The 18,155-nt window shown below is 40.5% G+C and overlaps 1 protein-coding gene across 7 annotated transcripts in view; it reads right to left on the bottom strand.

Annotated features, from left to right (window-relative positions):
• Positions 1 to 4,479: 4,479 nt before the first annotated feature.
• ATP2B2 (ATPase plasma membrane Ca2+ transporting 2) overlaps positions 4,480 to 18,155 on the bottom strand; it is a 397,274-nt gene continuing 383,598 nt past the window's right edge. For 4 of the 7 annotated variants that reach the window (XM_038149261.1, XM_038149262.1, XM_038149264.1 and 1 more), the window contains one exon: positions 7,688 to 7,999. In XM_038149261.1, coding sequence (XP_038005189.1) covers positions 7,688 to 7,999 — 312 coding nt within the window. Of the gene's footprint in view, positions 8,000 to 12,351; positions 12,411 to 18,155 lie in introns of all 7 variants that reach the window. The other 3 variants (XM_038149267.1, XR_005258393.1, XM_038149263.1) reach the window with 3 other exon arrangements.

The following is an 18,155-nucleotide window of genomic DNA, read 5'->3' as shown; positions in this document are numbered from 1 at the left end:
AATGTTTTTTGGTTGTTTTTTTTTTAATAGATCCATGATTTGTAAAATGTAACGTGTGCATGAGCTACAGAAGAAAGCATACTCAAATCGTGACCACAGCTTCGTCCCATTTAAGGATTCAGTGACACAACCAAACACCTCAGTGTGGTGAGGCTCTGCTTTGATGAAGAAATTCAATTCATTCTTGACTATAGGTAGCAAAGCTTTCCTCTGGTGGGAGGTGATTCAGGGCTGTCCCAGCCATTCTTTTCAATGTCTGCTCTTTGGAGGGATGGCAGATTTCCACCGGGCTCGCCATTAGCATAAAGATGCTCTGCCAGTGGCAGATCATAGATCAGCCTCCAAATTTTCAGGAACAAAATGTCCTGGCAGGAACACTGAGGAGACAAAATGCTTTGGCATTACTGGGGAGTGCTTCTGTCCTGATAGATGAAAATGAAAAGAAAGGCAATTGAATCATCCCTGCAGCGTGCTCAGCCAAAGTGGGTTTTCTCTGGGTTTTCTCATCCAGTGAAAACACAATTTATATCCAGGAGTTGTGGGGTACAGGAGACTGTGGAGTTTAATACAAGGAAAGAAGTCAGAAGGAATATTTCACTACGGCCACTTTTATCACCTCAGGCTTTCAGAAAATAGCACAGAAAATGTAATAGAGCAATACTGAAACCTTCCAAATCCCTCCCAAGCACAGACAGCAGGATAATAAAACCAGCTGGCTCTTTATTTCTTGCTAGCAGAATAAAACCTCCAAAAAGGTCCCTATGGCACCAGAACCAGCTTCCCAAGGAGCAGCCAGAGCTCCTTCTCCCTTGCCAGGAAGTGTGATGGGTTTGGCACAGGTGAGCCTCTGCCTGGCAGGAATCCCTCCTCTCTGCAGATGTCTGTGACTCTGCAGCTTCACCTCTGAAGCCAAAGTCCTCTCTGATAGGTGGCAGGATACAAAGACAGTCCAGGGCACTGAATGCTCTGCTGGGGAGCTCTTTAAATCCACCCTTTTTTCTTTTTTTCTTTTTTTTTTTTTCTTTTTGTTAGGCTTGGTAGAACAGTTAGTTTACTCTGAATGAATTATGGCTTCATTCCCTGAGCAGGCACCACTCCCCACCAAACCATGCAGTGAGACCAGCCCTGGAACTGGAGAGAAAGCCACTGAAATCCCACACATCCCAACCAAACAAACTAGTGGCAAAGCAGTCTGTCCCAAGCCAGGAACTCCAGGGCTCTTCCCAGCCAGTGATGTGGGGGAACAGCAGGGCTGTCACAGGGCCATGCAGCAGTGCTGGGCATTCAGCAGGTTCATTTGGGACAGGAAGGTTTCTATTTGGTTCCCTTCCTTCCCACAGAACACTATTTATGAGCACAGTGATATGTCCTAGAACTTCTGGAATCTTTGTCTTCTAGAAAATAATTCCAAACGTGTATCAAATTTAAAATTGTAATTAACTCTCTGTATGCAAAGAAGCAGGAGAGAGCTTCCCTATTTGATGTGCTATGGTGAGAAAGTATTAGTAACTCATTCCTGTGACTTATCATCCCATCATTCTTATCAAATTTTCTTTAATAATTTTAGATAATTATTTTAAATGCCTGTTTTGAAACTCGAAGCTGGAATAATTTTAGATAACTTACTGATGAAAGCACTAGGAGGCTTTATAAATCCATGTGTCACCCTGTCTGGAGCCATTCCAGACTCACCTGGGTGTGTGCCTGTGTCACCTGCTCCAGGTGACCCTGCCTTGGTGAAGGTTGGACTGGGTGATCTCCAGAGGTCCCTTCCAACCCTGGCTGCTCTGGGATTCTGGGACAAAGGGCAGATTAGCATGGATTGAGCAGGTGCCATAAGTGCTCTGTGAAAATTTTTGAGAAAGCTGCATAACTCGTTTTTCTGATTTTCATAATCTTGCAAAAGCTGTGTGCTGTCCACCAACAATGCTGATTTTTATACCAACTCAACTCCTAGAGATTCTTAAATGCCCACACACAAGGGGTAGAGGGAGGTGCTTTGTAATTTGCTGGAAAATCAACCAAATCCATCAGAGGAAGGAATGAAGTACATTCCCTTACTTGGAATTTAACACTTCACTTATTAGCAGGCAAACGTGGGCTCCCAGATAGACAGCAAATCAGTTTGTTTGAACATTTGGGAGAAAATGTTGTAAATATTTCCTTGGGTTTGTGTTTGTCAGCAGTCTGCCCTGTTTAATAAATGAGTTGTTTAATCATACTTCTCTTCAGTTCCCATCAGGTTAGATCATCATGTGCCTGTTAAAACCTGCTAGTAAATAGAAAAACAGAATCAGACACTTCCCTGTTTTTCCCAGTACCTCCTAGAGCAGTGTGCTGGTGATCAAACCCGGGCATTCCCTACAAGGATTTCATAAAATCAGAAATATGGATTTGTAGTTCATAGCCCAGGGCAATGCACACATGGGCCCTTGTCTGGATCTGAGCCAGGAATACATTATTATTATTATTATTATTATTATTATTATTATTATTATTATTATTATTATTATTATTATTATTATGTTCCATTCTCACACAGCTGCAGGAATACAAACACAAATGGCAAATCTCCAGTGCTTACCTTTAGTGGTTCCTCAAAAGCCACTGTAAAAGTGCTGGAATACCAGGAGGAAGGGGGAAGAGTTGGGCCCTGGTGCTCCACCCGTGCCCCAGGGAGGAAGCAGCAGCACAGGTGGTGCCAGCCCTCCTGCTGGCCTGGGACAGCAGCAGACACCCAGGGGCACAGGATTGCTGGAGGTCACCTACTCCCAGCTGCTTTGGGACTTCTTTGGAAAGGCCTTCAGACAGGGAATACTCTTGGGTTGGAACTCAGTGCCAGATCAAGCCAATAACGAGCAATTGTAACTTCATTTCATTTCGGTATATAGCAATTATAGATGCACCTGCATTTTCTTTCTCCTTCTCCCTCATTTCCCCTTTCTGCCTCTCCTTTGTCTGTCATTTATGCACCATTTCCCCCCTTCCGTATCAGTACAGCACCTCAGCAAATCACCACCTGCTTTTCTTACAGAGGTCACAATGTTTACCCTCGTGGTCTTGGCATAAAACAGCTAAAAACTTCCAGCACTGCTATTTTGAATCAGAGTATCAGCCCTGGTCCTCCCTCATGGATGAGCAGCTTCAAATATGTGCCTTTCTGAAGCCTCAGTTTGCTGCACAGAGCAGGAATTTAGCCTTGTGAGGAATTTCATCCCTGCTTCTCTTCCCAATTTGCACCTACAACTCACATCCATCCCATATTTCACAAACTCTCCTGCAAAGGTGAAGCTCCTAAAGCAGGTCTCTGGGGCTGCAGCATTCCCAGAGTGCCCAAAACACACTGAACAAGGCCAGAGCTCTTTGTTAGCAGCACCTCCTCACAGGTGCTTCTCTGCAGAGATGGAGAGTCCTGCCCAAAGCACTCGGACTAAGGCTGCAAATAAACCTATGTGTGTAAGGAGGAGGGAAACAAGGGACAGGGACTGAAAGTGAAAATATTTCCTGATTATTACCTACCCTGAGCTCCCAAAATCAAAGCAGAAAACAGTTTATTCCAAAGTAGCTGTAAAGCTGCATTAGCAATCTGCCATCTAAAGAATTGTTTTCTCCAGGGGTTTTGTTGAATTCACTGTGCTGAGGACAATTTTACTTGTTGGTAACTTTCCTCACAGTGTAGCACTATTTCATTTTGGCCTCTATCAAGTATAACTTCTGATAGAGAACTGGTGAATAAAAAGTTTGAAATCTAGGTGAGAGGACAGGAAAATCTGTAATCTGAAGCGTTTTACCTTTACAAATGAGATTACCTGACAGCCACTCACCTCATACCTGTCCTGCTCAGCTAACTCCTAAAGCTACAATATTTTATGAGCACAACTGCATCAATCTAAGCTGGAAGAAAAAGGGAAGGAACTTTGGGCTCAGGGCCTGAGCACTGGAATGAGAATTCCCTGCTTTTTCCTTAGGTCTTCAGTGGCAGGAGGAGTCCTGGACTGAACTTCCCAGTTCTAATTCTCCTGGCTGAGAGTCCTGATGCACTCCCCAATTCTAAAAATTCAAAGTTCATTTTTCTCACTCTGACAGAGGGAGAAAGAGCTGAAAAAAATCAGTGTGAGCTGTCATCAACGACAGGAAAAGCCTTCGAGAGCTGTTGTTCCTAGGGCCAAGATTAAGCTGGTTGCTCCCTAAGCAAATTCACGTCATGGTTTGAATTCCTGAGCACTCACTGCAGCCATTTCCCTGCAGCACTCCCAGGAGCATCCCCACCTCCAGGTTTCCCAGCCCAGGCAGGCAGGAATGAAAGCCCTGGAGGCTGCTCAGTCCCTGGGCAAGGAAAGCAAACTCTGCCTGGGGAGCAGGGTCCTCACTGCCAGTCCAGATTTGCATCCACCTGCACATCCAAACATCCCAGCGGGAATCCAGAGCTGCGTCTCGGGATTTCAGGTGAGAATAAAGAAAGCTGGTACATTCAGACCATTATTGTTCATGCTGCTTTGTGAATTTATTTCTTTAAATTTTCCACTTGTGCTCCTGCCAAGAGAGATCTATTAGACAGAAAGCAGCAAGAGTAAATCTTTATCATTTTGTTTCAAACTATAAAATAATTTACATCACATATTTTACTTACTTTTGTCTTTTTTGTTTGTTTTTTTTTTGAAACCACAAACATTCCAGCATCACACTGTAGGAATAAGAATAACAATAGAAAGCATAACCTTTTGCATAGTATTAAATGAACAGACAGAGTAAGTTCTTTATTTACAATTATTGTCTAGATAAAAAAATTCATAAAAACAGATGAATGAACATATATTAATAACCCCTAGTGGGATGGATTGCCAATGTACCACTGTATTGTTGTCCACAAATCTCATGCTGCTAAGTACAGTACGTAGAGAGCGAGCATTTATATATTGCAGGGAATTTTAACAAACTGATCATTTTGGTTTTTGATCCATTGTTCCCATCACAGAGAGGTCAAGCAATAAAAGAAAGGAATTGTGATGCACGACTTGTAGTTGAAAGGTCATAGCTATTCTGCTTTAAAAAAAAAAAAAAGTCTATCATTTATCATATACATAAAGCACAGTCTCTGCTCACAAAAGCCCAAGTTTTCTATGCATCTCAGTTTATATATGTTTTACTATATATACACAGAATGCAGTGTTCGTTTTCTTAACAGTTTTCAAGTCTGCGAATGGTACCTTAGGGAGGGGTACTCCTACAGGAAAAAATTCAAAAATAATTAAAAAAAAAAATTGGAACCGAGAAAAAATATGAAGAGTGTCGGAAAACAAAAAGGCAAACAGTCAGTGTGTTAAGATGCTGAAAAGAAACTGTTCCAGTATTAATAGCTTCTGTAGATGTTCGAGTCCAAAGCTAGAGGCTTCCCTGTAAATAGATACCACTTTTGTCTTCCGGCCAGAGACGCCCACCGGCCCCAGGGAGCCAATCCGTGGAGAACAGGGGAGCCCCCGGTTACAGAGCACCTTCCTGCCTGGGCGCCCATCCCTGGCTGCTGGGCCAGCTGCCACAGCTGGGGCTCCTGCTGGGTGCCACTGCTCCCCCGGGCACCCTGCCTGCCCCTCGGGGCTGAGGGTGAGCCCAGCCAGCAGAGCTCCCGGCCCAGAGTCCGGCAGCGGGCAAGGGAAGCTGCTCAGAGCTTTACCTGGCTGAGAGTCCTGATGCACCCTGAAAACACCGGGGGTCAGTCTGCAGTTTGGCCATGAGTCTACGCTTGGTTTGGAGAGTTCTGGCTTGGTTAAGCTGCTGTGACTGCAGAGATGCACCACTGTATGGAGCCAACTTTAGGACAACCAGAAAAACACCTTAACAACTCAACAGATCGAGATGGTTGGAGGGTGTTTTGTTCCAACACGCCTGGCATGATCGATTGTGTAATTCCAAATGTCTTTTGCACTGTACAGTTATGGAAAAAATCATATGCTGAAAAGTCTCCAAGCAAACTTTATATTAAATACAAAAATTATTTATGAAAAATCTGTGATCCACAAAGTGCTTAGCATTCAAGTGGTTGACATAGCAATTGTATAAGCTCATAATTTTTATGTTTCTAGGGCTGTTACCATCTTGAAAAATGTTTTTAGCCTTCCATACTGCAGGTTTTCCAAGCAGCTTTCTTGTGAGAAAGCTGAAGGTAAAATAATGTATTACTGTGTTACTGCAGTAACACAAGCTTGATCAAAGGAAAATCACACAAAGCACATCTCAATACACAATTAATAAAGATTCGTTCAGTCCTAATAGTGCAGAAATTATATTTTTCTTGAAAAAAAAATCAAAGCAACAACCTACAGTGATTTTCATCCAAAATGCCAACAGCCCATACTTTGCAAATAATAAGGAAATAAATGCCTAAAGTACTAATTGAAAAGGATTAACACAGAATATCACAAGATTTTAACATTTCTTTTATCTCCATATAGACAAACCAAGTGTAACTTATTTTAAATTATAAACTCATTTAATGTCTCTCTAAAAATAGTTTCCAAAGCCATTGCTGTATGTCTGAAGAATGAAATAGCCTCCATTATTGTATGTTGCACCAAAACGAGTTCAAGCAGATTATCAGAGGGAAGGAAGGAAAAAAAAAAAGGAGAGAACCTGATCATTTTGATTTTTATTTGAAACAAAGGAAGCCTGGTTTACCTCCCTGTATATAGGATCACAATGCTACATCCAATGTGTTATATTTTGGCTTCTTTTGTTATTTACTAGCAGTATCTACATTATTAACAAAAAAAAAAGGACCAAAAAAAAAAACCCCAAAAAGGAAATCAGGCAGAAATCAGAGCACGGTTGTAATAAAATATCCAGGGTGCGAGAGTACAGACATTTTCAATGAGCTGAGCTGAGCCATTTTTATACTACTTCGGCAGGAAGTGCTTTCTTAACCCTACAAATAGTTAAGGATATTATCTACAGGTTTGTAAACAAATTACATTCTTTTTTAGGACATAAATAAGTTAAAATAGTCAGAGCAATTTGAGCAGAAACAAGGCAACATGCCAACAAAGAAACTTTATATATATATAACTATATATATATAGATAGATATATACATATATATAATTAATTATCTATATACTTATATGTATATATCTCTATATATAGTCTCATAAATGTTTAAGTTCCTCTGTCCAACTGGTGCAAATCTACTGTGCAAGTTAAGCTTTGCAACTTCAAAAAAGTTATTTAAATTAATCTATACAATTGAGTCCATGCCACACAAGCATTTCAAAAACTCACAGACCAGTGAATTGGATAAATAGCCTCAGAAAGAAGTCCTCTGCAGTTCCTGCTTAAGGAGGAAAAAAACAACAAAAAAACCCAAAAAAACAAAAGGAAATAAAAACAAACAAAAAGAGAGAAAGAAGGGCCAGCAGTGTACAGTACATTCATGCAGGAGGATTTTTTTTTGTTTTTGTTTTTCTGAAAGGGAACGGGGGGTATGTAAATCAGCCATTCATTCTTTCCCCAAAACCATTGTGATCAACAATTCATTCACTTGTCTCAGAGTGAATAAGAGTTCAAACAGCTTTTCAGCCAGCAATGTTTTTAATATATATATTTATATATCTCGGTTGCTGTGGGGTTTCTTATTTTATTTTACTTTAACTTTTTATATTTCTTTTTTTTTTCCTTTTTGCAGTGACCTTTTCAGCTAAAGTGATGTCTCCAGGCTATGTATTGGGCTTCCTGGACTAGAAGAGGTAGCTGATTTACTTGTATCAGTTGTAAGATTGATTCCACTGTCGATAGCACTGTTGTTCTTGTTCAGCGAGGACGGTGGACTCGAGTTTTTCTTGAGAGCAGGGTCTTCTTCTAGGTCTGTGTCATCAATGAGTGGGATGTGGGGCTGGGAATCTTCTATCCTAAATTCAGGATGAGTCATAAAGTTGTGAATAGAGGTTCTAGATTCTGGTTTTTCTAAACCTTCATAGAGAGAGCTACGGAATGCCTTCACGACGCGGATCTGGGGGGAGAAAAGGAAAGGGCTGTCAGAGGGCACCTCCCCAGGGCACAGCGGGGCAGAGAACACTTGGTGAAAAATGTAGCACATGGTTAGGGCAGTGCAGGCAGCTGGAGTCCAAAGTCTCTGGATGTTATATGCATAAACGAGTGGCTCAGTTATGTGCATTTTGAATGTCTGTACCAACTGCAATATTAAAATAAACCAAGGTTTAAAGCCATCAAAGAACTGATGGGGAGGAGTGGTTAAAGAAAGCCAAGGTCCACTCGTGTGGTACATCCCTAGTAAAAGACAAGCCATGTTAATTGTAATGCAAATGTCAAACCATGCATGTTGATAGTTTTTTTTTGTTTGTTTGTTTTTTTTGCAGTGAGTAAGTAGAAAGGCTTTTTAAAATTAAAAAGTCTCTTTTGTATTGTTGTTAAAAAAACCATTACACATAACATATCACACTTCACAAACAGAAAAGCACAGAACACGGACACGGTTGGATGGGTACGTATGAGACACACACAGGAGCCAAGTGTAAAAACTAGAATATCAGTGTTTTAAAGCAAAATCTAAATGGATGCAGCCAAGAGCACAAAAAGCCAAGCAGACAAAGTACTAAGCGCAATCATGCTACCACAGGGGGAAAAAAAAAATCACAGTTACCACATGAACAGAGATAACTTGCACACAACAACTACACTTGGAAGCCTGGATAATGTGAACATAGTATCGTTGAACCAACTTTTATTTGTCCTTCATGCAGATGTGAGGTAAACACTCGAGTATAGACCCACTGTTCTAGCCATTGAGCTTGTTAATAAATAGAAGAACATGTAATAAAATGATGGATTGGTTGTTGGGTTGAATTGAGTCCCATTGTTAACAGCGAGCTGTTTGGATTTGGTGTCTCAGTCGTGCAGTTAAATGCTGAAAGCCACACGATTTATGCCATATATGCAGTCTTTAAAGCAGGTCAGTGACCTGTGCCAGGGGCCACCTAATGCCAGAAACCACCTGGCAGTAAGAACAGAGGTGAAAATCAACTCAAGACTCAGCCCAGCGATTCTCAGGGATGGTGCCCACCATTTTCCCAGTAGGAAATGGGAGGAACAGAGCAAGGAGCAGGGACTCTATGTCCTCTGTGGGTGGGCAAAGGGAGGGATGCTCTCTAGTCCCAGGGACCTACCAGTTCTCAAAAGAAGTGAAGGGTTGTGCTGGGTTACTGCTGAAAAAAACAGAACTTTTTGGAAGGGGGTGGAGGGGCAGAGAGGAAAAAACAGAATGGCAAAACGTGATCTGTTGGCAAATGTTTCATGACTAAGTATGAGTTCTATCCCTCTACTTCCACGTAGTCCATGAGCAAACCTTGAGCATTTCTCAGGGGGAGAATAAAACACAGGCAGAGGCAGAAAAGGTGCAAGCAGGTACTGTGAAAGCTTCTCCACACACATTTGAAATGGTTTGGTGGTTGGCATGTGGATCTTTTTACATGTAAATATGCTGCACATTGTTGGTTGGCCTGGTACACCACTGCTTTGGAAAGCTTTAATTCCTCTTTTCCTTGGCAGACTGCACTTCAGTAATGGCACAGGGCCACAGGGTCCCAGCTGGGGGGTCCAGCTGATCCCGTGCTTGGAGCTGGCCAAGCTGTACAGAATTTCAGCACATTTGAGGAGGAGGCTGACTTGGTTTGATTTTGGTTTTTCTCTTTTTTGATCTCGGTCCTTGTTTATGCTCTCTAAATTTGGATATTCGTCATCTTTTAAAAAATCTTAACAGCTGAAGTCCTGCCATGTTCAGATCATTGGGTCAGCCCAAACACTTTCCCTTCCCTCCACAGGTACATTTGGTAACAGCAGGGCACAGTACAAAAAGTAGTTCATGTGGCTGTATATGCTCCAGGTAAGAGGATTGGAAAGCCAGACCTTGGGAGAACATTTTAGGTTGGCAGAGGTGCAAGAGGGAAGATTGTCTTGCACAAAAAAAAAAATCAACAAATAAATTTCAAATCGGTTTCACCCACTGCAATCACACAGTGTACCTGAGAGAGCTCCTGGCATTAAAAACCAGGGGTTTATGAGAGCTGAATCTGAGCTGTGTGAGGGCTCTGTAGAGCCAACAGAGTGGGGTAAGGGATTCATCTGCATTGCTAAAGCCAGAAAAGGTGACAAATCACTCTCTATGCCCTCCTAGCTTGTCTTTTAAAGTGCAGAGTAATTAGTCTAAATGAGGGAAAATTGTTTGACTGTTGAGGCAGCCTTAAAACCACATTCCCATATTGCCCTGTTTTCAATCAGGAAACTTTTTGTACCGTGGGTACTTTATAGTATGGGCTGATGAGGTGACATTTCTGCAAACCTCCCCATTATTTCTGCTTTCTAAACACACATACCAGTCACCTCTTCAGCTGCAGCCGGATGCTGCAGCTTATCAATTAACAAGATAATTCTATTATCTTGGGAACAGCCACTTCTTATGGCATAGACTTAGGTTCTATTTGCCAGCTGCATTCTTTATGGTGAAGGTAAACTTTTACTTAAATAAAAGGATTTGATATTATCCTGAACAGATCCAGCAGAATCCAAAGAAAGGAAAGCTTTTCTTCATCACACAAACTGTGTTTAAGTCGGCAAGATTTAGCAGGGCAGGAACTGATGTCAGTTTGTGAGGTCCATGTCCCACACTAGGGAAAGCATGTGTATTGCTTAAATACCAACATTGAGCACCTCTTTTGGATTTAATTCCAAGCCCCTAGTCAATCCAGGGAAAACTGCAGATTCCAGCTGTGTCTGACAGGCAGCTCTGCAAACGTGCCTGCCATGCCCTGGATTTGGGGCTCTGCGGTGGCTCTGGAATTGCTTAATTAATGAGCCATTGCAGGGGAGCAATAATGACTTCTGGCTACATGGTCTGAAGATAGAACTGCAGCCTCTCACTTTGGGTGAAGATGTGTGGCAAAATTTTTGGCTTGGACTGTTTGGGTCTTGCAAGAACATTGAGATGTTTCTAGATGTTTCTAGATGTTTCTGCTTGTTCACATTGGTTTGTACTGGAAATATTAGCTGAGAACTGCTTCAGCTCTGCTGACACTAAGGTAATTCACCTTCTGAAGGCAATGGTGATGGAAGGGCCAAACTGGGCACGTCCCTTGACCTGACAATAAATCAAATTAGATTTCTAAAGAGTTTTCTTCACAAGGGAGCTGTAGAAACCCATAACTTCACTTAAAGTCTCTCTACAGAGAGGTATATTATTTTTCCATTGATTTTTCACTTTAGAAGAAACTCCCTCCTCAACTTAAAATTTTGCATACTGAGCTTGGCATACAGAAGAAAACTTTTTTTTTTAAATGTCACACATCATTCAGTGACAGAATTTCTGCATTGCAATAAAATTCAAAACCTCCTTCAAAGCCTGTCCCTCAGTGGATCAAATTATTGCTTTCAGGGACAAAACTTAGTGGAAACAAAGGCAGAGGGTTTGTTGCATATAAAGGTGGCATTTTAGTTTCTCTACTGTCATACTACAATATTTAATCTACCTATTATAGCTGATCCAACTCCCAGATTTAAAAATATTATTTACCCAGAGTTACATGGCCCAACAGCAACAAGTTTTTTAATACATGCTTAAATTCAAGATTTGAGGCAATATCTGGTGTAAAAATGTTTGGGGGCTCTGCTGAAACAAAGCCCAGCCAGGTTTTTTTTTTTGAAGATAAAATAAAGCAGATGAACTTGGGATGTTGTTATGGCTGTAAAAGCATGGGAAAGCAGGGACATCCATGATGGATAGAACCTGGGAAGTGTTGGTTTAGTATGAACTATGTAGAGTTCATGTAATGGTGTTTCTTTATGAGACTGACAATGCCAAGGGAAGACAAACAGTGAGATACAGCTCCCTTTTCTCACAGTAATGGAGACAACAGAAAAAAATGAACTGCTTTTAACAAAAGACTGCGGGGACAACACTTCAGGACATTTTTGACATTGCTATAAGTTTCCACTTCTTTCTTCTCTGGAGCTGTAACAGAAAAAAACTCTTCAGCTTCATCCCACCTTGAAAGTCAGATTTATTATACTGCATCAGGCAAGAAAAAAAAAGAAAAAGAAAAACAAAACCAAAAAGAAATAGAATTTTAGATACTACAAATTTTTTTTCCCATCAGAAGAAAAAGGTGATATTCAGAATGTCAGTCCTAAGTACAACCATCTAGGCAAAATCTCCAAAGCCTGGTAAGCACCAACAGCTGTGTTCTGGTTGGTAGTGTGTGGGCTTATACTCGAATGTTTACCTGGCTTCATCTAAGCCAAGTATCTGGAGTTTGGTTCACATTCATTTCAGGCTCAAGGTTAAAGACTCACAACCTCTTTTTATTTCACTCTCTCCTGCTGAACCCTTTTGTCCAATGTTCTCTAGCCCTCTGGGAAAACAAACACATTTAATATTCAGACAGTAGAGAGTAGGGCACTGCAACAGCAAATAAATTCAATACTGAAAGGTCAGTAAGGTGATTAGTATAAAATTGTAAACAAGAGGTCAATTTTGCAAAGAGATGCCAACTCTTAGGTGTAACTGAGTCTATTCTAGGCCAAGACTAAACTGTACAAAGGTAAAGGAGTTTGGTCAAGGACTATTGCACGTGGAAAGCTTTGAAATAGAAAACATCTTCAGTATATTGGGATTTCTTTTTGAATCCTCCCAGCTTTACGTGAGTAAAATCAGATTAGGTCTCCACAGGAGATGTTGCTTAAATTGGGGTCACCCGTAAACGTTGTGCCTCATATTTTCTGGGGACGAGGATGCAGAAGTTGAGCAAATTCAAATAGATATAAAACTTAGAAATTCTAGTTTTCTACTTTAACAAGTGAAACAGATGCATGACATTATCTGTGCTACTCTCTTCCCACATAAAGATGCAGCAAATCCTGCAAGTGCTGCTCAAAATTCAAACCACAGGCAGCAAGGAAAGCAGAGCACCCACACAGGCCAGGTTCTCATTCCACAAAAGGGCTGAATTCTACTGTATTCTAGAGCAAAACAGCAGAGCCCTGTGCAGGGCTTCCACTTTCCACAGCAGGATCGCTGCAAAATTATGGAGTTGGACATTTTTGTATCAGATTTAAATAAATCACACAAGCCTTAAAAGAACCTGTTTGTGCTTTAGGATTTAACCCTTCCTGTCATGGCACATCTCCACTTGAGGGCTTGGGTTTATATTTATGCTCTAAATCTGCTTAATTATGCTTCAGGGAGGATATCCAGGAGTTGATTTTGAGTTTTTGCATATCCCAGGAGGGTTTTGTCAAACCTTGGTGACAGCCAGTGGGAAGTCCTAGGCTTTAGTATGGATCTCCAATCCCTGGTTCAATGGTGCAACTTTTAGAAACATAATTTTAGCTGTGGGTTTGATTGGAGTTCTGCTTGTTCCATTTCCTCTTGTGATGGTTAAACCTTCCTGTACAGAAATTGCCCACTGGGCTTGGTCTGTGATCTGAATGTTGATCAATACTGAGCAGCAATCTTTGCCTCAACATTTATTAAAATAGATGATTTCTTTAAAAGAAATTAGTTCCCATTTTTCTTCATGAAAAAATTCCATCCAAACAAGACTTTACCTCTAGTTTTAGCTCTGGATTCTGAATTATTTCCTTCATATAAAATTAAATATGTAAGAAATATAAAAGCTCTTCATAAACAACAGCTTGCAAACAGTTAAACGGACTCTTTAAGATGATCTCTTGGGAAATGGGCTGTGAGAGGCACTGGAGTTGCGCTTGCTGAGTGCCTCACGTGGGTGTGACACAATTTGCAGATGCTCGTGGCCTCGTGCCAGTCCACGGCAAAGCCCTGGGTGACACCTCCACCTGTCCATGACAGTTCCTGCCCCTGTGCCACCCCCAGCAAATGTTCTACACAGGACACGTTCCTGGCACACCTCAGAACCGTTCTTTGATTAAAAGGGAATGGGAAAGGTTCTCTTTCAGCCAAGCAGGTGAAGCCCCAGTTCTGGAGGCTGTGGCCCCTCCAAGTGAGGCAGAGCACAAATCCAGCCTTAAGGGTGCTGTGCTCTGCTCTTGCAGGAAGACACTTCTTAAAAACCAACCAACCAATCAACAGACAGAAAAATAAATCAACAGACAGAAAAATAAGCCAAAAAAACCTTCAGAGATTTGTATACAAATACCTCTGAGAGCATTTTGTGGTTGATTGGTGAGGTTTTAACTGCTGCTATAAAATTTGGAGACTGAGTCTGTGTTTTCTCCTGTCTCACCATACAAGCGGGCCATTTGAGGCCACTGCTGCTGGGGTTCACATAGTAAAAAGTTTCAAGTGATTGCTTTAAATATTCACTTCTAAAAACCTCTGGCAAGACAGTTCTCATCAGAAAAAGGAACTCTGGGAGGTCTCTTTTGCTGCGGGTTGGTTTGGGTGGTTTGTTGTTTCCCCAGTGCTCCCTAAACTTAAAAATTAGAACCTTTTCTGAAAGAAAGGAGAGATTTGTTTCAGGGACCTGCAGTTCCTGACTGATTGCACTTGGGAAGAGTATGAGCTCCATATGAGAATGAGAGGAAGAGCAAGTACAAATGAATGTTAAATGTGTGTCTTTCTTGGAAAATCTGCAACTGTGTTCTTTTGCAGGGGTTACCTATTGCTAACATGAACATCTGAGAACCAGGAATACACAGAGTAGGATAAAGACTTGTTTACTTTGTGTACAGTTAGATATTCTCACCCTCTACCCAACTAAAAAAATCTAGTGGTAAAAGCTTTAATCACATACTCAATTTTAGGCACAATATAATTTTTGGTGTTACTAATTCTGAGCTTCAAAAGGGAAAAAAAAAAGATGCTCCACTGCCCCAAGATTCTGGGATTTCACCCTCCCCCCACATAAAACATGTAAAGAAATGCATATAAAACACAAATCCACCAAAGGTTGTACCTGAACCCACCCTTAACTCTGCAGTAGCAGAGCTTTCAAATGATGGAAGTTTGGGTGTAAACCTGTGTCTGAGAAGATCTGAGACCACCTTGCTTAACTTCCCCATATTTTCATTTTCAGTAGCTTAAAGGTTTGCATATTAAACAGGTGCACATATTTAGTGTGCATTTAAATGAATTTCATAATTTTATCAGAATAAACAAAATGCCAGGTTTTAATTTGCAGGAATTTTGGCTCTAATTAAAGCTGCAATGTCTTTCAAAAGAGACAAGAGACTCACAGACTTCACTGTCATCCATTAATTGTGACATCCAGAAATTTGTACTTTGTTATTACAAATAACACCCTGGTGGCTCACTAGGGAAACTTTAGTATTGTATTAAATATTCCCTTGTACAAACTGCTTTTAATTAAGGGATTCTACAACTCTGAATGGGCCATATTTATAAATAGCTGCTAATTACAGGTAATAACTTGCTGACCTGTTTCACCAAGCACTCTAGGGCTGGATGCATTCCACAGGCACATTTCTCTTTAAGCAAGCACTAAGCTTTGAATCAAACACGAATTTGCCCAAAAATACTAGAAAAACATTCAATTTAAAAAAAAAAATCCAAAATGTTGCTATAAACCTGCAGGAGACATCTCACAGATTGGTAAGGTGTCACAATGAACTCTATATTAAAGATTAGTAACACAATTAGTAAAGAGCTTCATAAATGCTCTGTTAAATTAAACTGACATATCAATAGAGCGTCACGTGATTCCTATTTTTTTAAATTAAGTATTTATTGATATCAGACCCTCTCCACTTTGGACACCCAAAATGCCACCTAAAATATCCCAATTGTTGCAACATCCTGAGCAAGTTTCAAGAACTAGACCTTGTTTCCTTCCTGTACTCTCAAGGTTTTCCCTTGATACTCCCCATAATATATTTACATATATTTTTAACAGTCCTGAAGACTGGGAAAGGCTGCAAAATCAGAAGTACAATTTTCCCATTATTCCCTTCTACCTCATAAGAAGAAGAAAATGGGGTTTGAGCTGTTCTGAGCAGCTCAGAGGAAAGCAGCCAGTCCTGTGTGCCCACATACATTTTAAGCACAGAGCTGGAGAGCAGCCCTAGGTGAGCATTTTGCAATTGGGATTTCCTCCAAAAATTCCAATTCACAAAACCATCCCCCATTTCTATGAAATTTGGATTAGGAAAGGTTTTTCAGGTTCTTGACTATGAGCAACCCACTGTAAATACCCCATTAAAAAAAAAAAAAAAAAAAAAAACAAAAAAAAAAACCAAAAACAAACCAAAAAAAAAAAGATGGGGGTTTTACTTGATGGGGTTTTTTCACTGCCATTCATAAATTTGTGTCTTTGTATGAATAAATCAAAACTTTCCCTAAGTGTTGTAATTTCTGATTTAATACCAGCAGACAATTTGTTGTGGTAATAAAACACCAACAGTCCAGAATAAGCACTTTAAAATCCCAATCTCTAATTGCCCTCTGCCATAGAGATCCTTATCTCTGGGAAGTTTAACAAATCAATCCGGCTTTTATTTTAGTGAAGAAACGCGGCTATAACCACGAGGAGCTCTGGACACCTGGTTTATCTCTCCAAATGAAAGGTGACAAAGGCTGGAGCAGATTCTGCTTTCTCCTATTAATTAACTTCAGCCCATAAACGAGTGAGGCCCTTGTTCAGACACAGTAACATCCAATTCTAGCTTTGCTGCAGTGGAGAGTAGAGAGGGAAGATAAATTGTCTATTTAAATTTTATTAGATCTTTCCTCCCAGAGTGCTGGCTACAGCATGTTAGGGAAACATTTAGCACAGCACAATGAGCTGCTCCCAGTTTCCTGCTCAAATGGAGAAATTCTATCCCAGGCAATCATTCCCTGGATGAAAAACTGCTTTGGGATTCTGGGGTTTTGTGCCCTGCTCAGTGTGGAAATGAGGGAACCTGAGTTCAGGAATCTCCATGGCTTCACTTCCCCTGATCCTGATCCTGCTCTAGAATCATTGGGGCTGTTGGGGTGAAACTTCTCAGGCTAAACTTCACAAGACAAAAATAGGAAAATATAGAAAAATATAGAAGAAGCAACTGCCAAAGCTGAAACCTAAAAAGCTTTAGCAAAAATGAAGTCTCTCCTTTAAATCCAGCAAAACTTCTGGTGCTGCACTCTCCTCTTGCTTGAAGACACTTTAAAAATCAACCAACCAATCAACCAGACATGAAAAAAGCAAAAATACCCTTCAGAGATCTGTCTGATGGACAAATACTTCTGAGGCTATTTGGTGATTGTTTGATAAGATTTTAAATGCTGCTATAAAAGTCATGTCTGAATGTTTGGTGTGCAAACACTGAGGGGGCTTGCACTCAAACAGGATGGAAAGGTCAAGCTTCCTTTTTCCTGCAGGAGTTCTGGAATTTTACCCCCTTCTCTCGTCTGCCTTTTCTCTGTCTGCCTTCCCTTTCTCTGCTGGCCAGGCAGATGAGAGCAGTTTCTTCTCTGTTTGGCCAACTACTAAAACTTGTTTAAGGAATATACCCAATTATCTTCTGAAGTGTGTGACAGGCTTGTAAACTGAGTTCTACACATTTAAATATTCTTTTAATGCTGTAATAAAATAGCTGCTCACAGTCCTGAATAAATAAAAATCTAGAAAGAGAGTTAGATCTTTCTGAGCAACTGGAATTTTTCTGTTACTGAAGCCTTTCCTTATCAGCTGCCTCAAAGATTTTTCATTCGCTTCAGTACTTCTTCAGTAGATATTTTGCATCTTAAACCAAACTGTGTCAGGATATTAGGATTCAGAAATCTCTTTCTGCTAAAAAATCTGTTACCAGACCAATCTTGTTGTTCAACACTGTCCTTTAACTTGTCTAGGTCCCTCCTGCTTCAATGCTTTCCTGCCAGTGAATTTAGAGATAAAAAATCTACATCTAAATAAGACAGAGATAATACATCTAAATCTAAGTAAGATAGAGAGATGAAATCTAAAGCTAAATAGGACAGAGATAATATATCTAAAACTCTATCTATATATCTAATATATCTAAAATATGTCTAATATAGAGAGAATAAACTTAAAGAAGTCTTTCATGTTTCATGTAGAGTTTAAGCCTGGCATCATAAACTAGATTTCCTCCCTGGACTAGTTACAGAGAGTCTTCCTGGTGGAATGGTCTGATATCTGAAAAGCTCTAGAATCATTAAA

The sequence above is a fragment of the Motacilla alba genome, chromosome 12 (assembly GCF_015832195.1).
Source record: "Motacilla alba alba isolate MOTALB_02 chromosome 12, Motacilla_alba_V1.0_pri, whole genome shotgun sequence".
NCBI lineage: Eukaryota > Metazoa > Chordata > Aves > Passeriformes > Motacillidae > Motacilla > Motacilla alba.
The sequence above is the reverse complement of the archived record's forward strand: the minus strand, read 5'-3'. Positions and strand labels throughout refer to the sequence as shown.